The sequence below is a fragment of the Centroberyx gerrardi genome, chromosome 18 (genome assembly GCF_048128805.1).
Source record: "Centroberyx gerrardi isolate f3 chromosome 18, fCenGer3.hap1.cur.20231027, whole genome shotgun sequence".
In the NCBI taxonomy this organism is placed as follows: Eukaryota; Metazoa; Chordata; class Actinopteri; order Beryciformes; family Berycidae; genus Centroberyx; species Centroberyx gerrardi.
The window spans coordinates 20,498,864-20,523,626 of record NC_136014.1 but is presented as its reverse complement, the minus strand read 5'-3'; the positions used below and the strand labels follow the sequence as shown (position 1 = coordinate 20,523,626).

The following is a 24,763-nucleotide window of genomic DNA, read 5'->3' as shown; positions in this document are numbered from 1 at the left end:
CCAACAATATTGGTATAGCAAGGCCAAAAGGATGGGGGACAGGTGAAGAAAAGGTGGAAAAATACTTGAGTGAGCACCCACAATTAAAAACATTGCCATGTACAAAAATATGACTCAAAACAGGACCACATGTCTGACAACAACAGGCATGTATAGGTGTGGTAACTGTGCCTGCTACAACAATACAACAAATACGAAATCGTTCAATCATCCTCACACTGGGAGGAAAATTCCTATTCGGGAATGTATAAACTGTAAGTCTACTCATGTGGTTTACATGTTATTATGTCCCTGTGGTCTAGCATACGTTGGACAAACCAAACGGCCCCTTAAACAACGAATATCGGAGCACAAAACTGCAATCCGTACAGGCAATATGGATTATGCAATTGCAAAACATTATGCTGAAGCAAATCATGGTTCACCCTCTTCATTAAAATTCTGTGGGATTGAGAAAGTCATGATGCCCACAAGAGGAGGTGATGTTCTGAAGAAACTGGCCCAGAGAGAAATGTTCTGGATATACACACTCAATACTATGACACCAAATGGACTTAATGATGACTACAGCTTAAAATGCTTTTTAGGTTAAGACTGTTTAATCTATGTCCCTTTGTTGCCATCTAGTGTATGGTCTTAATAGTGATGGCCAGAAACCGTGTTTTGTGAAGCTTCATATTGTGATTGGTCCTTGTATCTAGAACCATGGGATAAGAGAAGTGATTGGTTCCTAAATAATTGGGTCCAACTCCCAGCTGTGTATTAACTCTGCCCTTGTGTATATTACCAAATTGAACCTGTATAGCTCAAACCCTCTGAAGAAGGCTCTGTGCCGAAACGCGTAAGCGTTTTTCTATTGTGATGTGAGCCAAATAAATAAGTGAAATGTTAGTATTTTGTAATCCTTTACTTGGAAATTTGAGATGTGCTACCTGTTCATATTTTTTGGAACATGCTCTGGATTTTGGGTTTAGCACTCCACTGAGAATCCCATTGTTGAAGCGCAACCTCCTTTTCCAATTTAGATTGAGTGAGATGTTTCCAATGTTGTAAATATCTGTCCAAAAGACAGCCTACAGTAGGCTAGATGAATCTAGCCTACTGTAGCACTGACGTGACCCAAAAATAAAAAAGAAAGCTTTAATCAATCTTCAAAATATTCAGATGTTTTGCATACCGTAATCTAAGTTTGTTCTTCTGTATATTAAATGTTATTGTGATCGATTGTTTTTGAAAATTAAATGCTATTAAATAGGTTATGTCTCATTATCATAAAAAAAAAAAGAAAATGAAAATGACGGGTAATAATAGATTATGACGGAATTTTTACGACCCTGAACGAGAAAGTCTAACGCAACCACTGACTGGGAAGTGTGCAGTCAATAATACTGGAACATTGCTTTATAGACCAGTATCGGTATTTTCAAAGCGCTCCTCTTTTTGTTCGACAGCCTCTTTAAATAAGGGAGCAAACTGAGGAAAAACATCTCACCTGCCTTGTCATCCGCTATGCCAATACTTCCATCATTATCACCACTATTGTCATCACAGTCCATCGGCCTTTTTCTCTTCTGTCCAGGCCCTTCGGATGCTGCAGTTGTGGGGGAAGACGGAGGAAGGGGAGAAGAGGGGGAAGAGGATTGTCTTCTGTGTTTGTTGGGTCTTCTTCTCCCATCTCATAGATGCTGGAGGCTGGTTTACTGTGTCACCATTTCCCCCACCCACATTCAGCTCCTTATCAGTGTCTTCCTCTTCCATCTCACCATATCATCCACTCCTCCTCAGAAAAATCACCAGCTGCTTGGCTGCTTGGCTCTTGCGACTGGAACTTTCTTTATTGAGTGAGGTGACAGATCACTCTTTAAGAAACAGAGCAATAACTTCATGTATCTTCAGCACTTCCAGGTTGGCTGGAAGTGCATTTCATGCTCCTCCACTACTTTTGGCACTTGTTCACTGTGATGTGAGGAGAAAAGAGTTTGGTAATGTAGATAACATTACAAAGGTTAAATACTGTATATACAGTATATGTTTATAGCCACTACTCCTTGTTCAATCAGTTCATAAATAGTATCTATGGGGTGTATGAGATGATTAGAATAACCACTCAATTTAAATACTTAATGTTATTCTGTGACATCCATATGCATATATACATATATGTTATTATTATGGTCTACCGTAGTCAATTACATCAATATAATTGTGAACATGTACAACTTTTTTCGATTGCCAGAAACTGACATTCAAACCTGCAACATTCATCTTTAAAATTGCATTTTAAATGTTCATTAACAAACATCAATATTTACGGTGCAGGCAGTGAACTACATGTGTCAAAACCATCCTGCTGCATACTCATGGAAAAGGCCCATGGCTGGGCGGAAATGAAATCTAACAATATTTCTCTCTTCTTTAGTCAAACAAAACCCAACCAAATAATGCATTTATAATGGGCGTGGACAATATTACAGTTTTTTTCCTGCTCTCTCACTATATGCAACTTGAAACTGTCAAAAGAAAGAGGGAGTGAATAAAAGCAACTTTTGATAATAATTTCTCTCGGTGAGTTTGAGATATGTCTTGAGATATGACAACATAATGGCATATGCAGAGTCATGAGTGTCATCACTCTAGCTTGTTTCTGATTGGAGGAATTCAAGGAGTAGTCTCTGGTCTCCCATACCAGTGTCCAATTCTGGACCCAATTCGCCAAGTCTCTCACACACACACACACACACACACACACTTTAATAAAATTGTAGCCTCTCAAATATGTATGATTTCTCGTCACTTTCCATTCACACTAGGAAACAGTGAGGGAGAAAAACACAATTCATTGCTTTCTTTCTTCTTTTGTTGGTGGTTGTTTGCCTCATGATGATCACCTCCGCCTAAACACACACACGACTGGCCATAATGTAACTAGCGTGCATGTGAACTAATAGCTACCTAGCTAGCTGGCGTTTGATTTGCTGCCTTAATAGTTAACGTAGCTACGTTAGACATTAAGCTAAAGTGAAGCAACCTCAAACCTCACGCGACAAGTTAACTTGTAACTTGCTGCTGTCGTCGTGGGTATTCTGAAATCGCCAAAATTAGTCGAGACAATCCACTAATGTTGACGTTAGCTGACAAACGGGCTTTATACTTGCCGCGAGTGTGGGCCAAGGAGATCTGTTGTTTGGGCCAACAACACCATATGCTTGAAATTTGTGCGCGGATATAGTTTGTTTTGAACCGCGTATGTGGATAAGGAAGAGATATCTAGCTGTTCATAATAATGGGAACTATCTGGGATAGGCTTATTAATATTAGTTAATACTTTTATTTTATTTTTTTGGATGTGATGTCACAGTATGCTTTGGTAAAAGTCATTTCTATTCGATTCGTACCAATAAATGAAAATGAACTTCTTTGAATCTTTGATTTAGATTTGAATAGTGACTTTTACATGTACGTGCAGCAGCGACGAGGTGGCCGAGTGGTTAAGGCGATGGACTGCTAATCCATTGTGCTCTGCACGCGTGGGTTCGAATCCCATCCTCGTCGAATTGTTTTGTCACTACCACATTGTGACAAAAAGATACACATTTTAAATCATATTTGTGTCTCGAGCTGTTACTCGTGTTGCTGTTAATTTGCCTAGCGTTCCTCTTCACAGACGTGTCGGCAAACATACATTAATGAAACGGTGAACCATCTCGATTTGATACTCTATGTTTTTAAAGATACTTTTATTTTATTTTGATTGTTTTCACATACACACAAATGGCATAATTTATATTTTTTCTTTCTTTGTTGCTTGCCCTCACAGTGAAATGGTGTAAGTTAGATTTTCCTTCAAATCAAACTGCATACTTTTATAGCATACCATACTACAATCAGTCCTACCACACTGCACAAGCAATCATGCATTATTTCTTTTACACAGTGTACTTTGCCTACTTGTATTTTGTTGCTGTTCCAGAAATGGTAGGCCTACAATGAAGGCATTCAGTATAATGAATGAAAGATGTGTAAGTCTTGCAAATGAAAGCCAGAAGAAAATGAAATCCCAGCCCTCGTCCTTCTTTTACTTCTTCCTTTTCAATACAGTGCTTATTTCAAGTGATCATCATCTTCTTGATAGCCTCTGTTGTGAGATCCTTCATTTCTGTCTTCATCGTGTGTCCTATATTGAGGATCCGCAGGGCTTCTTAGTGCCGCTGTAGCTCCATACTGACTCCTATCCAGTCTGGGAGAGAGGTGGATTCTCTCTGTCCCACCTTCGGAGAGGCCCTCTCCTGCGCCTTGACTGCCTGTTGTCTATCAGTGAGGTGGGGAAAGAGAGAGATTTTATCCATTTTATCCATTAGGTGAAAAAGTTAAAAGTCTGCTTGCTGAGTTATATTAATTAGTGGTGTGAACAATGTGTTGAAACACCAGGATTCTGGGCTTGTAAAGTACTGTACCTAAAATATATTGTTAACAGAATGGATGAATTCAATAATTTGTATTAAAAAATGAGACACCATCTCCTTCCCTCCCCTGACAAATCACAATCAGTCAAGAAGTTTCTTGGATGCTACAGTACTGTTAGTCTACCTTCTAACAGTAAGCTTGTTTTGTCGCTCATGCACTTTACCTTGTGGTCACGCTGATGCTGATCTATGGCGTATTGGTATTTAGCAGCATTCAGTCCAAGCAGACCAGCCAGTTTCTCTCCAAGGAAATCGCAAGCTGAATGTGGAAACCAAGACTTGGTGACTCAGTGAGACTTCCCTGCATGGCTAAAAACAGGCCTGTTGTGTGTTGAGTATATGGCTTGGATATATTTTTAAATAATTATAATTGCACCTGTGACATTACTTACTCCGCAGCGACATCCTCCCAACTAGAACAGCCACATTCTTAAATGAGAATCTGGCCTGAAAAGATTGATCAAGAGAGAGAGAGAGAGAGAGAGAGAGAGAGAGAGAAAGAACATAGAGAGATAATGTGACTGCTACTCTATGTGGTCTAAGTTGAGAAAACAAATTTCTCCCTTAAACAGTTTCCCACCTTCGCTGCTGGTTCTCTGAAGGCTTGTCCGTTTGATGAATCCACTTCTTCCTCTTCGCTGTCCTCCTCTTCCTCCTCTTCCTCCTCCAGAGTTTCACCGCTGGAGAAGTGGATGACCCTCCTCTGTTTGGACAGGGCAGCACCCCCAAACTCTGTTTCCTTGATGTCTTCACCCTGACAGAGACGACATGGCTTTACATAATCTTTAATTTTGCTTCTATTTTGTTTGTTACCTGACCCATTGGCTTAATAGCACATTATCATTCTCCAACATGTCATTTTATAGGCTAAGTGTGTGTGAGTGTGTGCATACGTGCATATGGAGTATGCATGTGTATGTGTCAAGTCAGTTAGCACTACTTCAGGATCCCTGAGAGCATGGCAGAACAATTATTTACCAAGGGAGAGTCGCAAAATGCTGTTTGAAAACTGACTTCCATACACAGTGTCAGTTAGGCTGATTCATTTCAGAATGCTTGGAGATTTACCCGAACACTTCTGCCACGTAAGCTTCATAACTATGTCTTGCTTAACCGTTTAAATATTTACAACACTTACTTCCTGGTGACTGTCGCTCATTCTTCAGTGTTTCTTTACCGCTCCAGTGCAAGACAGTTGATTCTTTTTCATTTCAGAGCGATAATGTCCAACCACTTTCACTCTTACTTGATGGAGGAAAACAACCTAAATCCAGGATATAGGATCAGTCTTCATCCTGCAGTAGTGGTGAAACCTGAGACGCCAGAGTAAACCTTAACACAGGCAGTAGTTGGAGAGCTGTCATTAAAATGCAGTCAGTTTCATTCTCGGGCTTGAGGGGTTGGGTTTGTTGCAGTGTGTAGAATGTCAAGGTCTATTGCCAACTTTTATGCAGACTACAACTGTAATGTAACTTATGGATGCCAGGATGATGCTTATAGCTACAAAACATGCACATGCATAACCCTAACCCTTAACCATCATAATTGAAATATAATACACAAACACACAACTTAAAAGACTTCTGGTTCCATGGATAGTTTTAATACCATTCGAAATACATTTTACATGAAGGACACCATTAGATGAAGAATAATGAGCTACAGGAGTGTACATTGTAATGATGATTCGGCACACCCTACTGATAAACCGGTGCCTTGAAAAGGAAAAAGAAGTAGCATTGGTCCGAATTATGCAATATTTGTTTGTCAATTAAATCCACGGTTCCAAGTATATTGAACCAACATGTTAGTCAAAATCAAACCAGACCACAAGGAGATTAAGTGTCTTAACCAGTCCTCTTTTGTCGTAATTGCGAACTAGGTGCAGTGCTGCTTCCACTGGATCCCCACTGGAAAACCTGCACAACTGAAGATAAAGTGCAAAGGCATTACGATGTGCTATGTAGAAATTATACAGTAACAAGTGAGAAAATTTGTTTAATGTCTGCTTTTTCAGAATTGTACTGTCACAGTTGCAGAGGCTAAATGCTGCTTCAAAGCAAATACACGAGTTCTGAATTGAATGAATGCATGTGGAGGGTACATTACAGGTTATACATAACTCTGACCGATTGACAGTTACGCTTCTTCTGAGATTACTTCATTTTTCAAGTGGAAGAGGTTTGACAATTTGAGGAACTACAGCATCCTCTCTGACAACATCTGGAGCAGCTCTTCGGCAACACGTGACATCATTTGAGAAATAGAAAATTCATGTGCTTTTTTCCCTCAATACAGGCCTCCTACATGTTCTGTTTCTGTGTCCATGTGATCTGGTAATGCCCCCCCCAGTCTTAAATCAAGGGGATAACACACAACAGACATCTATGGTCTCATCCACTGACAACATGGCAACTGAAAAGCTCTCAGCAACTGAAAAGCTTACAAGAGTGAGCGTCATGTATCTCAACAGGACTCTGGTGTATCCATTTCAAGAAGACAATGAGGAAAAAGCATTTCAGCATTATCGAAAACGTTGAATTGTTTTGTTTCACATAGGATTGTATATGGTCATAACGAGTGTTATAAGTTCTCAACTAAAATATCATTAAACAATAGAAATAAATTAAGAGCTAATATTAACAGGGATGTCTTACAAAATCCCCAGATAGCCACTATCGTGAAGGAATGATTAAACTTTACCCAATAATATAGTTTTTCTAAAATGAATAGTAAAAGTAGAAAACAGCTACCTCATGTACAAAAAGAACTACAATGGATGCTTCATGCAGTCTAAAAAACAAAACAAAAATCATTGATCATAAAATGCTACTGATAAAAACAAACCCAATGCATCAGTAATCATTTTTTCTGCTGCCTGTTGATTTACATTTCTAATGTTAATATAACTTCATCATGAACAGCTTGTTTTCTGACGCAGTCCTCAACAAAATCTCAATTTGAAATGGTTTCAAATCAATTAAAGGTTAAGGTTTGTCAAAAGCAAATATAAAGGGTGATTCAGGGAATTTACTGCCAAGCCTCAATCTGCAAAATATCTATAATGGGAGTTGCCAACTTGATGACACCAATGACAGCACCGGTAATTACCACCCACTTTCATCCAAAGCAGTTTTCTATATAAGCTCTCCATCTATGGATAGCTACATCAAGTCCTGTGTATTGGTAAATACTTAATTTAAGAATGTTTTCCTTCCACTTCTGATGCTACTCGAGTATCTGAAAAGTCAAATCTTGTGCATGTAAAATAATTTCATTGATCTTTTGTCCAGGTCTGTATTCTGAGGCCATTTTCCAGTATGTTCAATGGACCAGTTTCCATTATTTGGGGCATCTAAAGGCAGGCCAGAGCACTCCAGTGCCAGAGGTTGGAAATCCTGAGACTCAGTGATCACATCCTGTAAGGGCCCACAGTAAGGAGGTTTACCTGCAGCCAAAGGCACCATTAATAGGACTAATTTACCTTTAAGACGTATATTTATAATTATTCTAATTGAAATGACCTCATATAAAGACCTAACTGAGCTATAATAACCCTTCCAATTGACTTTGAATGACCAACAATGCTCTAAAAGAACCATCCTGCCTTTAACATCTTTTGCATTACTTAACTTACTAACTTATTACGTTTTTAGACAATCAGTTTCAGAGAATATTAAACACCACCAATGTCATCAATGTGAGCCGTTTTACAGTAAGTTGTCACATGTCTTTCTTACTTTCTAAGATCACAAATTGGTGCTGGCTTAGATGTTATATATTATATAGAAGTATAATTGACAGCTGACAGGTGATATGGTATCGTCATACCCAAATACACTGTGTATTTTTCAGCATAAATGTAAAACACCATGAATTAACAATACAAAAAAATGACATTTTTCCTATGGAGGTTTACTTTTGATGTAAAGGAATGGATGCCATCACTATAATAGGTGGTACTGAAGCATGAGATTGGAAAATGGCATCCACAGAAAGTTTAGGAGAGGACACAGCCTGTGTCCTTTTGAGGCTTCAAATCTGGCTCCTTCACTGGTTTCACTTCCTCCTCCTGTTTGGGTTTGGCCTGGAATCAAAACACCACAAGAAGGGAATAAAACAAATATTTAGCAACTAGCAAATCAACCTCAGAATCAGATGTAAACTATTAATCAATCATAAAAACTGGAATGGAAACTTTTTTTTTTTGTGGCATCACTGAAGACTTTTATAGGCACTTTGTGCTTTCAAAAAAATTCAAATAAACTGAACTTAAGTAAAGTGAAGTAGGCAGAACTTAAATAAACAATACTAACTGGCATACAAACTTTTGTTTGGCATAAAGGTTCTGTTTTCCACGTTTATACATATCGTCATTCAGCATGGCTTGAAATAAACGTTCAGGTGAGTTGCAGTACCTTGTCATTTTTGGCCCCCTTGGTCAGGTCAAAGGTGGCGTAGACTTCAGGTGTGCACTGCTCACTGAGGGCCGGCAGCTCGAAGGCTACTGGCTCAGCCAGACCATAGCTCGCCTTCAGCTCCAGCTGGGGGGGCTCAGCTGGGACCTTGTGGAAGTATCTGCATGATATGTCCAAAATGGCAATTAAAGTGAAAAACGTTTAAAAAAAATAAAACATTATAAGTTTGTATGTGTGAGTTCTGATAATGCCAATCTGTGCCTCTGGGTGCATTTTGCAAATGTTGAGGTTTTGCAGTTGCACCCACATCTCCTAGCAACCACAAATAATGGCAAAATATATTACAACTGGGAGAGATATGTGAAAAAGAGCATTTTAAGTAAAAGTGAATGGACTGGTACAGTAGATTTGTCCCCAAATTGAGCCCTTTTCTTTAGCTCTAGCCCCTACAAAGCACTGAGTTGTAGCTTGAGAAGCGTCAGCTCAGTTAACCTGAACCAGTACTGTAGCTGGTTTAGAGCATTGTCAGTCACCTGGCGAGCCAGCAAGCTAATTTAGCAAAGCAACTGTTGTAAATGTTAGCACAAAACTAGACACTATTAGCACTAGATACATAACATTAGCCATAGTGCAAATCAGATGTGTTACCAACAAGACAGTGATGGTTAGCCCATCAGACACTATGATTTTCCATCTAACAAGGCGACATTACTTAAACACAAAACTGATCAGATGTACCAGTGGTGAAATGATCAGATCCCAGTCAAAAACAGTACAGAAATAACCGTTCCATACTTCTGAGACGGCTGCGTGATAAGTTTAGAAATGCAACCAGCTTTGCGCAGCCATTGTTGTCAAGAGGTGAGCACCTCCAATATGGCCACCAGAGGGCACATTATGTCATCTGAAAGCCACTATAGACATTCTGTAGTCTTTTCTCCCCAATTAGGCACAAATACATGCCTCTAAATGAATGTGACTGCATGTGGATTTACTTGCACATCTGTATCTGTGTAAATATATGAATGTTTCCACTAACATATGACTGTGTGTGTGTTTGTGTGTCACTTTGTGTGTAATAAAATATGAGTGTGTCCACCTATGGACATTTGTTTGTGCATGCTTTGGAATGTATGTACCTGAGTGTGTTTGTGCACATGCATGTGTGTGTGTGTGTGTGTGTGTGTGTGACTGAACGACTCACATGAAGCCGTTCTCTCTCTGGCACTTCTCCAGGGTGTTTTTGATGAGGCCGCCCAGTTTGAGGAAGAACAGCTGCTCCGAGGGTTTGGCTGTGCTGCCCGGCCCTTTGGTCTGACGATACTCTTTACACAGGGCCTCGGCGCGGGAGTAACCTAAACACAGATGTTATCAGATTAATACAAAATCAAGCCAGAAAGCTAAGGTGGGGACAAGCAAAAAATGTGAATCTTTATTAGAAAGGAATGCGAGTCCAAAAGTACTGCAGCAACACTAAGAAAAAAAACTGAAAGCTTACACCTTACAATGTCTTTTTCCAGTGTATTCACCTGTGCATTAACTTATATGCAAGTCCACAACGTGTTAGTGAATGTGTAGACAGAATATGTGAATGTGAATGTGTTAGAATGTGTTAGTGCTTAATGCAATTTACACACACATTATGTATTAATTAAGTACTTAACGACTATTTTTTCTTGCAACTGAGAATAAAAACAAATGTCAAGTCCCAGAAATACGTACACTTTTCCGCTTCTTGGAGAGATCTTATAGCCTCGCCGCACTTGTCACTCGCCAGCAGAGTCTGTCCATGATAGCAGTATGCCTTCAAACAGAATTACAGAGTGTGATCAGGAGATGTTGTGTTTGCTGAAGAACCACAGGCTGAGTAAGCCTGACTTGTCTCTCTTGTCTCTCTGCGATATCAAGCAGTTTGATGTTGTCTTGCTGCAGGTAGGAGATGCAGCCTTGTGACTGGAAGGTTGGGAAAATCTAAGCAGGGCAAGTGAATGAGAAATACTCTCCCCTCCCTTGACAGCTACTGTCAACTAGTCAAGCTGACAGTCAAGTTGACCTTTCAGAATACCTGCTGTTCTACATTCCATCAAGAGCCCTCAGGTCTTCTACTGCTGGATTGTTACAAGTACAAAACCCCACTCAAAAGAAGATTGGGGATGCAGCCTTTTTTAACTATGCTCCTAAACTGTGGAACATCCTCCCAAAGAATATTAGAGAGGCGGGCTCTGTAAGCATTTTCAAACGACTGCTAAAAACAAGCTTAGCTTTTAAATAGCCTTCAATTTAACTGTTTCTGTTCAGGATCCCAACAGAGCTGACACGGGCAAGTACGAATTTTCATTGGTCTTGTCCGGGTAATGCTTACTTGCACGAGTGAACACTATATGTGGGGGGGGGGGGCAGAGCTTTACCCTGTATGATTCTCATTCATCTGTGGATGGTGAGGTCTTTGACCAAGAGGAGAATCTGTGATTCTCGTCTGCCTGAGGCAGTGAGATCTGACGGAAAGATCGGATCAAGAGTAGAATCAGGAAGGACGGGGGGAAAGAAAATTAAAGAAAAACATATGGGTTCACTCACAATGTGCATCTAAAAGTGGGAGTATTTGGTGTTCTTTTATCTTTCTATTTTACTTGATTTGATTATTTTAATGCAATGCATTTTGCTTGTTCTTTTATATGAATTTGATCTTTTTATCTGTCTTTTATCTGCCTTCTATCTGCCGTCGTTTATCTGCCTTCTATTGATGTAAAGCATTTTGAGCTGCATGTTGTGTATGAAAGGTGCTATACAAATAAAGGTTATTATTATTATTATTATTATTATTATTATTATTATTATTATTATTAAGAAAGGCACTTAAACCTCAACTGCTCCCATTTGTGAGCGTGTGGATCTGTGGAACTGTGAAACAGGGTGTTGCTGAAAAAGTAAACTTTCCCTAGATAAATAAAGGCTAATGTATAGATAAAGGCCTACATCAGTCTGGTCTTAGGATCCACAAGGAAGATTGTGAACTACATAACGATATGCAAGGACTTACGTAGGCCATGTAAAAGTGCTGCTTCAGCTGAAGATACTTCCTCCACTTGCTACTGCACTCTGGCTCCAAAGTGTTCAGTGTATGGTCTGGAAGACAGAAATATTGACCTTTAATGGCCTATTATGAATGTGCAATGTAAACTTCCTTATCATTACGCTGTCTTGGTGCCTGATCTGATATGCAATTCATGTTTTACACAAGAGTAACAAGAAGGAAAAATAATTTCCTACAGGTAACAGGCACTGTAACTGTTGTAAATAAATCAATTCATTAGTAGAACTTTTCAAAAGCACAAGTGCAAAAACACTGACCAGCTTTTTGATAGAAGTTTGCTGTCTCAAAGGCCAAAGCTGCAATGAGTGTGGCATTATGCTTCAGTTCAATCGCTCTGGCAATTGTCACTGTAAAAATGAGAAACAGATAGAGAGAAAGCCAGGACAAATAAAATATGGATATAATAATGCATTACCACTGATACAATATTTATCATTCACATCTGAGTACCTGGTGTTATGGACTCAATTGACCTTGGTCTGGGAACACTCCAGACTACTGAGTTTTTCAAAATAAAAGTCCTCACCTAGGATCACCAGTGTGGTCACACGTCAATATGAACTTAACTATGGTTGAAGAGGCAAACTGCTCTTAGGTTAACTCTTCTATTCTACACACCTTAGTCCCCAAGTTAAACATATTTTGTTACAGAAAAGAATAATGCAAGAGTACATTTATTACTTCATACTGCAAAATAACCATTACAATTTTGATTATATTATTTCAAATTAGGATAAGATATAAGTTCAAATTTATTGTCCCTCAAGGGGAAATTTGTCTTGCACTCAGCACTGCTGCTGTTAAAAGAAACATCAAAACAGGCTTTAACAAACACAGAGAAATATGTTACAATATAAGACAACAAACTAATAACATCAGTGTAAAATATACAGACAGTACAGTGTGCAGTCATCCACAGTTTAGGTATTACTCTGGGCGTTTAAGGCCTTAGCCTTAGCCACCATTGGGTCAGAATGAAAACCAGAGCAGATCCATGTCAAGGCTCACTTTTATCACAGCTACTCATGTTTGTGACTTAGCAAGCAGAGAAAGCCTTACACTTCTGTAGTCAAGCAATATGCAAGAGAGAAAGACCTATGATGGGTTTACTGACTTTTTTTATATTCTACGTAAATATTTATAAGAATACAAATTTGAGTGAAATACAATGGGTAGGTCAGCCATACACTAGCTTCGGCTAAAATTTGCTCCAAATTTCTAACGCTTTATAATGGCTAGTGTAATGTTCAAGGCTGAAACTGCAGCTACCTTCTTGTGCCTCTGCTTGGCACTGGATGATATATGCATCAATCACTCTGGGCTCCAGGTCTCGGCCCTTCTCAGCTGGGGTGATGAGGCGAGGGATGTGGACCTCCTGTAGGAAACACACCAGAGAATGAGCTTCCATTTAAAGAAGTAGCTATTAAAGTGGAGTGTGGAGATCCCATGGGCACTTGAGGTTGTGCCGTAGTTGCCTAACATTAAGAAGCGTATCATTATCTACTACCTCATTTGCCTGTTGGCAAAATGAGAGAATGCATCAATACATCTGACTGTTTGGAGGTCCTCAGCAAAATGCCCTTAGTGTGAAAATGTTCAAGTTGTGATGAGATTCATCAGTTACAACTACAGTGAGACTGAGGGTCATGTGTGCAAGAGGGGGAATAAGAGAACAGGATGTGCTGTTGTTCCAGGGTCATTTGGAAAAAACAATTTTTTTTTTGTTACCTTGTAGATAAATAACTTGCTTGCAAAGCATATTTTAAAAATGGCCCATTGCTGTTGAGGTCACTGGAGGACAGTTCAATTACATTCACTGACCTTTATTTATTTTAAGAAAGGAAACACAATGTAAATGATAAATATTATGCCCCTGCTCAGTAAAACCATACATTAATAGAGCCGTGTATAATATACAGATAATAGTAAAGGTCCAAGTGTTAATGTTAAGGAACTGTCACCAGTGCTTTGCTTGAATTCATTCAGCAGTTACAGCCATATTAAGGCAATAGCAATTAATTCACTGGCCTTATTACTCACCCGAAATAGATATAGGACAATCACTGTGAAATGAGTTCCCATATCAGATATAGATAGAAAATATCCCTGTATACCAATACTGGGAGTAAGGTTGGGAGTGAATTGGGGTCACAGAACCAAAATTAGCTCCCGCACCCACTGCTCCAAAACATTTTTAGGGGAAACACTGATCTGTACCGTAGATCTTCCTCACCTTGAGGTTTTTAAATATCCCAGCAGCAACCTTCAGGCTCCGGTGAACGTCTTTCGCTTCAGGCTCTGTTATGCTATGAAATAGGCAAACATGGGATTAGATAGTCAGTATAGCACAAATTGTTTATAGTAAAAATGCAATATACAATGTTATGACCTAGCAAGAATCTAGACCACAAATGCCAAAACCTGTACAATTGATGAGCATAAATTAATGCAAAGATACACAAATAAAGCACATAAGCGAAACGTACTTTTCCTTCCCTGCTAGCCTCGAGGCAAACTTGGTGTACCAGACGGCCACGTTGAAGGCCATGGAGACCAGTTCAAACACTGCGTCCTGCTGGGCACTGGGAGGAAAGCAGAAGAGAGAGGCAGAGAGATAATAAAGATTGGTACAAGCACAGTGGTCAACAATACCAGGATGGAAAATTAGCACCTACGAAATACTGGTTCATTTTGGCTGTGACTGAAAATTTTGTCTCCCCTACAAGCCACTTTTAACCTGCCGATCATAACAATGATCGGCAGGTTAAAATATACAATCTTAAAATAATTTGTGGTGCTGGATGGAGCACCTGAAAAAGAGTTGGGTTCTGTGTGTTCATCAGTCCCAATAAGCTGCTAGATGGCTTGAGGTTGGATGTGCGAGTATGTGTACATCTACTGTTGCCACTCCAGTCATGCATACCCCTCGAGGACCTAAAGAGTGATAGTGCCACTTGTAAAAGACTAAAACTAAGGGACTTTATTCCAGTGTTACGGTATCTTTTACAATTTATCCTTCTAGTCTCCTTTACCACCATACCATGCATGCGTGTGAGAAGCGTTCACTGTTGATCTCGCCAGTACCATGCAACCACAAAAGCTGAATATACAGATCCATTGCTTGAAAAGTATCCATCACAGCGGATGAGGCGAGAGAATTTCAAATTTTGGCCAAATTTTGAATAACATCAGGAGTAAATTAACACAGATGCCATCATTTACATTCCACCTGCTTTGGCACTTGAAGAACTAAGTGTGTGTGTTTACCTTGGTGTGTTTCCTTGTAAGGTGTCAGTCCACTTGAAGTTCTGGATGAACCTCATCTTGTTCTCCTGTGTGGTTCCATCCAAGGATGCGATGAAGCCTAGTATTGTATTATAAACCAATCGAAAAACCAGCAGCAGCTTGTTAGTGGCAACACAAAATGATCAAAATAAAGGTAATGTTAGAAGGCAAACAAGGAGACACGTAGTTTACATTATTTAAACAGTGCTCACAGTGAAACATAGTATTCCATTACATTACCATTGTGTTCAATCAACCAGACCCAGCCCATGATTATTTACTGTACGAATGCAGAAAATTTGCATAAAATAACTGCAACCTGACATTCTTTTCTATAACCCTGCAAGACAGAGAAGAATAGAAGCGCTCACACATTTGCTGGAGTGTAAACTGACCTTGTAGGAGGGAGAAGTAAGCATCTGTGGCATTTTTCATGATCTCAGGGTTGCAGGTGAGATCGGTGAACATCTCCAGGAGTCTCGCCCTGGTTGTCCTCAGGTCACTGAATGTGTTGAAATAAATGAAAACAGCAATCATTTGATTTTCACAATCACGTTGACTGCTACAGTATTCATTCATTCATTCATTCATCACATCCGTCTCTACATGGCTATCTTGACAAACAGATGATCGTGATCAGGTGACAGTCACAGCCATCCAATGGGCTGTGCTAATGGCGAGGCACCAGATTACAGCATCATGAGAAACTTTGAATAGCTGAATCATTATCAAGACGAAAATACTGCACACTCCATGCCTGTCTGCAACCATATCATAGTCACAGTCCATTCTGATAACATTGTCCTCCCCGGCCTGTGTAAAGTGGAGAGATAAGACATACTTGCATATCTTGTTGGCAGCAGGGCTCCCGGCTACTCCATAGAAATTAAAGGAAACAGGCGCTGTTGCCTTCAGTGGGTTTCTGTGAAACCAATGTGCCATCCTGTGGCTTGGATGAGGACACACCTAAATATGATGGAGGACAGATGAAGCAGTTAATCAATGAGTCACTCGGAAATACTGCTATTAATACATATTGGACATAATAGTAGCAGTAGATGTAGTAGATGGTCTCACGAATAATGTATTTTAGTGATATGTTTACAGTCAGTAGGCAGCTTTAGCTAACGTTACCTAGTGTCATATTAGCTAACGTTAGCTGGCTCATTTGGCCGATACGGTCGCTGTAACTCGCTAACTAGCGGGCTAGCCCAGTTATAAACAGCTGCTTTGCTCCCTTTCCAGTGTTATCTTGTTGACTAATAGATACAAAACTTCCACTATCGCTTGGTAGAGCAATGATAATGCTTTAAGAAATCATTTGCCTGCCTTATGTAGACGTAAAAGTCCATTACGTAAGCTATGGAGAGCGACAGCTAACACTGGCCTTATCTAGAAACGTAAACAACATGATAAACTGAAGCCATCTGACAGCTGACTTCTTATGTCTTAAAAATGGAAGTAAACATCTGAACGTAAAACGAGACATGCTGATTACCGTTTCCTTGCGGCGCTCTGGGTTTGAGATTTGAAAGCCCTTTTGGAAAGTCTGACACTGACAACAATTCACTTCCGGAAATAAACACGGAGTAGACTCTGACCAATGAGAGCACAGGATTCAGTCACATGACGTCTGCCTGAAAAATACCTCGGGTCTGCGATCAGCTTTTTCTTTTTATTAAATAGCTTGTGCCCTAATGTGACCGGTGTTAAATCTGACCCGAGTCCAAAACGCCTCGCCTACTGTATCCAAACATGCCACAACGTGTTTGTTTTTAACAGGCTGTCAAAGCAGTCAAAGCTCTTCTGTCTGGAATGAGCATTCTGCCTAAATGTAGTTATTTTATCTTAATAATCAGACAAACTCAAAATTCAACCTCTTTTATTTTCCCATTTTGGCAAACATTGAGTGAACACAGAGCAACAAACAGCTATTTCAAGTGATGATCAAAGGACAAAGAAACAAAAAAAATGACAAGCAAAAATAAATTTTGGTCTCACTCTGAACAACTATGTACATCTCACCAACTAAGTCAACTGAGTCACGAACCTCTCCCAAACACACACAAACATATCATAGAAAGTCATTTTTACAAAGATCTGTGTATCAGGAGAAATGTAATAACCAAATAATGCTCCTAAGAAATAGATTGTGCTTTGCAGTAAAAGGAGACAATTTATTCAATTTTCACATTCACTTTTATCATTCTTGACCAGCAATCTCCATAAGGCATGTGTTGACAATTATAGGATCACACAAACTCTGAAGTGGTGCACTAATACCAGGTTAAACCACTTATTATTGGGGCCCACCAAGAACACAATAGGTTACTAGCACAATGCCATGCTGATGCAATGACATTTACCTATTGAAATATAAATGTGGTAGGATGAAACCTTTTTGTGAGATTGAAACTCACACATTCCTTTTGCACAAAATCCATTTCCCCTCCACAATTTACAAATGAAATAAAGACACTGGCATTTCTTTAAAGTATAATGACAAATTCTCAGTATTGGCAAGTAGTCATAATTAAGTACTTGGTCAACAGAAATGCATCAGTGCACCTCTAAAAATCTCTATTAAAACAGGTTTAGGCACATCATATGAATGAACAATCAAAGGCACATTTGGTCAGTTTTCAGGCAAAGATGGCATCACTATGTTCATGTTAAAAGTCTTTTTCTTATTTTAAAATGATAAAAAGGCAACTTCAGGAATATGATGTCAAAGTTAAGTGGGACATATCTAAACTGAATCATGATATTATATTCCAGCATACACCTTTTAACATCAAATGTGCAAACATAGAAAAGCGGAGTCACAGATGACCCTGATGATGTTTGCAAACCCAAAATCTTGAACAAGACTCCAAAAGGTCAACTCTCACCTATCAGAAAGCAAATACAGACACAGACAACCATGAATCAAGATCAAGCCAGTTCTTGTTGTTGCAACCAGGAAGTAATACATACAAATTTAACAAGTAGGTGGTAGACGATGCATTTAGTAATTTGTGTCAATCCCCTACTCCACCTCAAATGACCCCTGGTTTTAACAGAAAGAAACTGAAGGTTACACTCACTAACACAAATTCCATTATGTGCATGACATCATTTTGAAAGCAACGTCAGTCAACTTCAAAGGCAGCGCTGGCTCAATAGCAAACTAAACGTAAAACTTTGCATTATATTGAAGATTGTCATACACACATCTTTAATAACCTACATGTAGGTTTGTACATTGCATGTGCATTTTTGCAGTTGCACTAAAAAAAAAAAACTGTACCGTAAAAAGCATATGTAAAAAACATTGCAACTGAATTTTTCCCATTTCATTTTAACATTGCAATTCAATATTTTACACACCACATAATAAGAACATGTTATGTTATGTCATTGATTTTGCAATTCAAAATGCAAATTATCATGTGAATATGCCAACTGCGATATAGTTTCTCTCACTTTCCATCACTGTGTCACAATTCATTTGTCTTAATGTATAAGATCATCCAGAGAAGAACAAACCTGATAACATGAAACTGAACACGATTGCGCTTGCATGCATTATACACAACACACACATTAAGGAAGTCTTTGGCAACTGTGCAGCTTTGGTGATAAAGAGTATTAAAAAGTAAGTTGATATCTAGCTGCATAAACACACATGCAACATCCTTGGACCTCATTTGGTTCTAAACCTTGGAAGACCTCACTGAAAGAAAACATAAACATAAGTGAAAAGTCGGCCCGCTGTGGCCTCTGAAACCCTGAAAAGCTGTGTATGAATGGCACATATTCCGCAGCACATCACTGAATGAGTTTACCCATAATATTACTTTGAGAAAATGCATAGCTCAAAGACGTTTGGAATAGTTTTTGCATAGAATATGGTCTCGTACGTCTCCCCATCCCCCGTTCTTCACGTGTGCCTTGTGCTCCACTGACTCGGCACCGTTAAGGACGAGAGATGGAGGAAACAGGCCCTCCTTGGCCATTTTAAGGGAGTCCTCAACCTTCTGCGAGGCCCATTCTGGCCTGCAGTTCTCCTTCTGGTGAAGGCCACAGTCTCCTGTGTGGAGAACCCTGGACCCCTGTGCCACCAGCACCTTGATGGGCTTCGATATGCAGGTGCCCGACAGGCGCTGCAGGGTCCAGTCCCAGTTGTAGTCGTCATAGGTGCAGTAGTCGTTGCTGCAGCCCATCAGCTTGTAGTACACCTCCCTGGAGACGGCCATGCCTATGTTGTGCTTAGTGGACATCCACCCAGTGGTCAACACCTTGTTGGACAGTTTGGTAAAATCCGTCAGCCCATTGTGGTTTCCCAAAGCCAGCATGTCGCAGTCCATGCAGTTGCTCTTCCTGAACTCAATCATTGATTTATAAAGATGGTAGAAGTCAGGCAAGATGTAGTTGTCCTCCTCCAGAAAGATTACAAAGCCACTGTAGCCCTGCATGACCTGCACTCGCTCCCACACAAAGTGAATTTTCCACCACCAATGGTGTTTGGTTTGAGTGATGGAGGCTTCCCTGTAGTGTCCGTACGAGTCGGGGTGCTCCGCGTTGACGCATCCTGTTTTGAGTGCCTCGGCCTTGGATATGTCCCGAGGGCAGTCGCGCGGATCCTGCCCAGGAAACTCGCTGGGATACAGCTGAGTGCTGAAAGGGAAATAAATTTGCAGTACTTTGCAGAAAGTTATCCCTTGCACGATAGCATTGATTTCCTCTGAAAAGTAGTCATGGCTAAAGATCAGGAGGAAGCTGTGGACCTCTGCAGCATTCTCCAATGACTTGATGAGCAATCTGAGGTATTCAGGCCTGTTGTGGACCTGCACAACTAGCACCAGTAGAGGCTCCCCTGGAAACTTCTCCGCATTGAGAATGAACTGCTTGTAATTGGCACTGTAAACGGATTTAGTCAATTCTGGCACTGAACCAAAGTTAAATTTCAACATGTCACCAGACTGCAGGCCTTGGTTTTCCTGAACGACGTTATTATTAGGCTTGCTGGTGTCATTATCGGAAACGATTAGTACACGTGTTGAAAACAAGAGAGTCACAACTACAAAGGAAACACCCAACAGAGCGAGCAGATTCCTTTTGAGCAGCCGAAACCTCATTTTCGCGAAGTACAAAACAACCTTTGGGATACAACAACAATGGCTTTGAATCACCTAAACGTCGCGAGCGTCTTCATTGTAAACTTGTTCGCTACGTTGTTTCCCCTGCTGTGAAACTCCGGCGTCGCTTGACACGCGTCTCCGATGAAGTGTCAAAACTTTTCTTGATGGCTTGTTTTTTTTTTTTTTTCCCCCCCCCGCAGGATTGTCTCCTAACTTCAAAACCGTGTCATCCGCGAAACACCCGCTTCAAACATCGTTTTTGGCACCTGTGGGAAAGAAAGGTAGAACAAAGTGCGCAAGGTTGGTGTGCGATATAGACGCGACATGGTGATTTTACGTCAAAAAAGAAGATCATTTACCATCGTTAAATGAAGCTGACTTACCGAAAGTAGGTGCGATGTGTCAGTACGCTCATACCAGGAAGAGGATGATGGGACTATGAACCATCTTAGGGTACAGCAGTGACTTATTGACTGCTGACGTGTACAATCCAGCCAACGAGGGAAAGACTGGGCTCCTGCTGAACGAATCAGTGTCCTACCTATAGTTGTGTAATATGAGAAGGAGAAGTAAATCAAGTGCGGGTAGGCTAGTTTGCCCTGAAGCGCAAGTTGAATTTGAATAGTGAACAGTATGTTGTATAAAGAAAGAAAAGTGTGCTTTAGAAAGTAAATACATCTACTGCTCTTATTACTCCATTTGTTACTTACAATCAAGCCAGCCTTTTCCCAGTTATTCCTATAATATACCTATAGGGAATTTGCCTGTGTTATTTAATAGTGAGTTTATAGTGACCTTATTGGACTTAATGGTATTTTTTTCTCCCATTGTATTACTATAGAAGTTTCTGTGGTATATATTTTCACCTATATGTTTGCTTTGATACTTGTTTAGCATGCTTATGCAATTATAATAGGACTAGTTGTGTTTTTTGTAAGAATCAGGTAGCCTGGACTTTATGTAGGCCTACAGGACATTTCTAGGCTTTCAGGGTTAAATCCTCTCCCTCCTGAACTTTAGGTTACCAGTTCAGGTTTGACTGGTTGCAGTTCTGTTGCTATGAGTCTCGCCCCAAACACACAGCAGTAGGATTCATGGTCTACAGAAAGACCTGAAACTACAAAGCTGGAAAACTTGATACACTTGGTTAGAGGCTGTTTTATAACAAGAGATGCAACTGGAGATGCATACTGAGACTGTTATCAGATATTGGGCTGATAATAGGCCTAAATAGGGCACCAGTGTCACAGAATTTCTATACTATTCTGTACTGTACCAGCACTGTGTGGCGGAGGGTAAACCCCCACATCACTGGTAACATGTCTGTCAAAAGTCAGATTTCCTTGGGGTTCTACTTTTCTTTTTTTTTTATACATAGAAGACATAGATGTGCAATGTCTCCAATGGCAAAAAAGGGATTATATCCCAATCATTTTTGGCCTATGACCCCAAATGAATGGTTTATGTTTAAATTAAATCTTGTTTAAAACTGGTATCTGTGCATCCACTTTTTCAACCTATTTTAATGGGTATGTTATTGTCTTGACTATGTCTAAGCATGCTGAGTCAATCAGAATGGATTTAGATTAGTCGACAGTAGACAGATAGGAGTTGGGAAATTTTTGACCATCATCATTCTACATAATGATGACAGGAATGACTATCTTTCTCAGCCTAATGTTAACAGAATTGGTGAGTTAATGGGTTTGCTGCTCAAACTAGATGTCTTAAGATTCTTAAGCTCTTAATAAGACCAATGTCATTTTTCCCTTTTGTTAAGGGAATTAACTCTCATCTCTCCCTTTTTCTCATCTTTATGTCTGCATGTCTGCATGAGTAAGTCTATGATTTTGAATAAGTTGTTTTTATGTTTGTTTTTAACTTCTAAATGTATGTATTTATACTTACACTTTTTAAATGTTACTTCTCCTGTTCTTGTGTCCTTGTGTAAAGCACTTCGGGTTACATTGTTGTATAAAATGTGCTACATGAGTAAAATCTGTTTTGATTTGATGAGAGTCTACTGTCAGGTGTGATTACAGGTCTTTCTGAACTTAATTACATTCATAACTTAGACTGCCTTCACATGAGCAATGACAATGATGAAAGCTGGGAATTTGTTAAAATGGTTGTTGCTGAGGCAGTTTGACCACTTCCTCTCTAGATAATACAAACCGACGCAGGGTGGACGACCTCACCGAGGGAAGCTGTCACCCTGCCTGGAATAATTTAACATTTAAATCATGTGGTCTAAATGCTGTTTCAGTGGTATTTCCGAGAACACTGACACATGTTTTCTGAGACTTGATCAGGCAGATCCTGAATACAGCTCAGTGAATTCATACTGTATGTATTAGCCATTCTGAACATGAAAATCTACTACAAATTTGGAAATCTACTAGTTTGTGAATTTGTTTTAAGAAGTTTGGGGACTGGCAGTATGTGACAGCTGAACAGGGATTTTACATGTAGGGTGTAAATCATTTCTATGCATTTGTAATGTTTGTAAACACTGCAGTATTTAACAGACCTGTATTTAGATATATGTTATGTTAAGAAAGTTTCAAATGCTTATTTTCCATCTATAAGTAAACCTCTTCAAGAATATATATAAATATAATCCAAATGTAAAGTTGCACTAGGCAATGTCGCACAGTGGCAACTCAAAATGGTAGTGGGAGGTTGTTCGAAAAATTAAAGTTAAAATGTTTTAACTTTAATAACCAGAAATCATGCAAGTAAACTGCACAGAACACACTCAGGTTTATCAACCCGGCCTTTCTTTGATCACTTTCGAAACAAAATAACAAAATGAAAAAAACAAAAACAAAATAACTGAGAAAAGTAAGGCATTGTTTTCCTGTGTTACAAGCGTTTATTGCTCACACAAAAGACAAAGTATGACAGTTTAGTTTAGTTAGTTTGCAAATTTCACTGCAATTCTATACTCCTCCATTCATTCTCCCATTGGAAGACTATTGCTTTATACCGTGATGCAGCCACCTAGTGGTTCTGCTGCGTATTCTTGATGAATGCATAAACTTTATGAATAATACAAAAAACATTTAAATTGGCCAGTGTTTAATTTAGGATTTGTCACATCCTGTGGGTGGAGTGTCAAGTGTCTTTACCCCATGCCAGAATTTCATTTGAGTAAACAGGGCGAATCTCCAGGGTGGGACGCTCTTCTCTGTTCCAGCTTTTAGATTAGATTTAGACTTTGCGATAAGTCGGGTGTATTATTACATAAAAATCTGACCTAGTGAAGCTTTAAACGGTCAAAAAATAAATTCAGATTTTTATTAGTAAATCCAGTCCTGTGACCCATCTAGGAGGGAAAATATTGGCTCAAGGAATGGGATGAGGCTTTAAAATCAGGCCGTAAATTTCTTATCACCATCCCGCATTCCCCAGGCCTTAAGTATACACCAGGCAGGCCAGTCCCAGTGCAGTTTGACTGGGCTGAGGTTTCTGATGGAGAGAGAGAGGGGGAGGAGCTTCACAGGACTGTCCAATCTACTCCTGTTCTCTTGCAGGCCCCTTGTTTAGCATCAATTTAGAGTCTCTAATCTGCCATCTAGTAACTCACAGACAATCATGTCATTACAAGACTGAGCTAAGAAATATATGAACTCTCAACTATGCTGTCAGAGAGAGACAGCAGGACTAAACTCAAGAACCAGTTTTCAGAGATCAGTGTGTAATATGCATGCTGCTATAGAGGAAGGTAGATCAGCAGAATTTCTCCTTCCGGGGCCTTTCTTCATAAACTCCAATTGAAATGAAATACAGCTAGAAATTAGACTTTGCTTCTGTGCTTCTTGCAGGAAGGGGCTTTGAGTCCTTGTCTGTGGTCCATGTGACTAGGGGGCAGTGTGGAGGTTGTGTCACGGTTGAGGGACACTGAAACTCATGCACAGTGGCAAACAGATGGGCCACAGAAATGTCCTTATAGGGAGAAACTTAATAACTCTCCACACCATCCAAGGGTATGTGCTGCTGCTTTTTGATTCTCTGAGTTCCACAAGTCCTCAAAGTCCTCAAAGTGATTATACTGCAAGTAATGTCTTGGTAAATGAGGTAATCAAACAGTTCCTTATGGGTGTTATTAAGTTATATAAATAAAATGTAATTAAGAGACATATAATTAAGAGTGTATAATGATTGACAAGGTATAATGATTTCTTGGATCTTGGTTCAGATGTTACATTTGTGCACTGTGCAACTTCTGGTGTGTTGGTCAAGGGACGAGCTTTGTAAAAATGTACTGACAAACATAAATGCAGGTGTTGCATTTATGGGTCTATCTCAGTTGAAGTGTGCTCAGCTTGCCTCTGCAAAACAGCAGCTACAATCCATTCAGCCACAGTTTGTGGAAAA

The 24,763-nt window shown here is 39.7% G+C and overlaps 3 protein-coding genes and 1 non-coding gene across 4 annotated transcripts; 1 reads left to right on the top strand and 3 right to left on the bottom strand.

Moving 5' to 3' along the window:
- Positions 1-3,470: 3,470 nt before the first annotated feature.
- Positions 3,471-3,552, top strand: trnas-gcu (transfer RNA serine (anticodon GCU)). The gene has a single exon. It is a non-coding gene; the product is annotated as a tRNA-Ser (tRNA).
- Positions 3,553-3,727: 175 nt separating this feature from the next.
- LOC139923455 (protein FAM177A1) lies at positions 3,728-5,817 on the bottom strand. Its single transcript, XM_071914249.2, has 5 exons — positions 5,602-5,817; positions 5,044-5,217; positions 4,856-4,910; positions 4,628-4,722; positions 3,728-4,308 (listed from the first exon to the last, which is right to left on the bottom strand). The coding sequence occupies exons 1-5, from the start codon at positions 5,620-5,622 to the stop codon at positions 4,102-4,104; spliced, it is 552 nt and encodes a 183-aa protein (XP_071770350.2). The 5' UTR covers positions 5,623-5,817; the 3' UTR covers positions 3,728-4,101.
- Positions 5,818-6,044: 227 nt separating this feature from the next.
- brox (BRO1 domain and CAAX motif containing) lies at positions 6,045-16,851 on the bottom strand. Its single transcript, XM_071914241.2, has 13 exons — positions 16,759-16,851; positions 16,102-16,226; positions 15,656-15,762; positions 15,243-15,339; positions 14,462-14,557; positions 14,209-14,281; positions 13,245-13,350; positions 12,233-12,322; positions 11,922-12,007; positions 10,604-10,685; positions 10,086-10,236; positions 8,882-9,041; positions 6,045-8,550 (listed from the first exon to the last, which is right to left on the bottom strand). Exons 2-13 carry the CDS (start codon positions 16,200-16,202, stop codon positions 8,464-8,466), a joined length of 1,236 nt encoding a protein of 411 aa, XP_071770342.1. The 5' UTR covers positions 16,203-16,226; positions 16,759-16,851; the 3' UTR covers positions 6,045-8,463.
- A 274-nt stretch (positions 16,852-17,125) lies between these two features.
- Positions 17,126-20,809, bottom strand: LOC139923441 (alpha-1,6-mannosyl-glycoprotein 2-beta-N-acetylglucosaminyltransferase). The gene is made up of 2 exons (XM_071914236.2): positions 20,767-20,809; positions 17,126-20,649 (listed from the first exon to the last, which is right to left on the bottom strand). The coding sequence occupies exon 2, from the start codon at positions 20,378-20,380 to the stop codon at positions 19,118-19,120; it is 1,263 nt and encodes a 420-aa protein (XP_071770337.1). The 5' UTR covers positions 20,381-20,649; positions 20,767-20,809; the 3' UTR covers positions 17,126-19,117.
- Between the last annotated feature and the right edge of the window lie 3,954 nt (positions 20,810-24,763).

Excerpts from the sequence above, each read along its gene's own strand:
- LOC139923441 (XM_071914236.2), bottom strand. The coding sequence starts at position 20,380 with ATGAGGTTTCGGCTGCTCAAAAGGAATCTGCTCGCTCTGTTGGGTGTT.
- LOC139923455 (XM_071914249.2), bottom strand. The coding sequence starts at position 5,622 with ATGAGCGACAGTCACCAGGAA. Across the intron at positions 4,723-4,855 it reads TGGGAGGATGTCGCTGCGGA|CTTGCGATTTCCTTGGAGAG; the intron begins GTAAGTAATGTC and ends TTCCACATTCAG. Across the intron at positions 4,309-4,627 it reads AGCATCAGCGTGACCACAAG|ACAACAGGCAGTCAAGGCGC; the intron begins GTAAAGTGCATG and ends CCTCACTGATAG.
- brox (XM_071914241.2), bottom strand. The coding sequence starts at position 16,202 with ATGGCACATTGGTTTCACAGAAACCCACTGAAGGCAACAGCGCCTGTT. Across the intron at positions 14,282-14,461 it reads AGGCTAGCAGGGAAGGAAAA|CATAACAGAGCCTGAAGCGA; the intron begins GTACGTTTCGCT and ends CCTATTTCATAG. Across the intron at positions 12,323-13,244 it reads CCAAGCAGAGGCACAAGAAG|TGACAATTGCCAGAGCGATT; the intron begins GTAGCTGCAGTT and ends TCATTTTTACAG.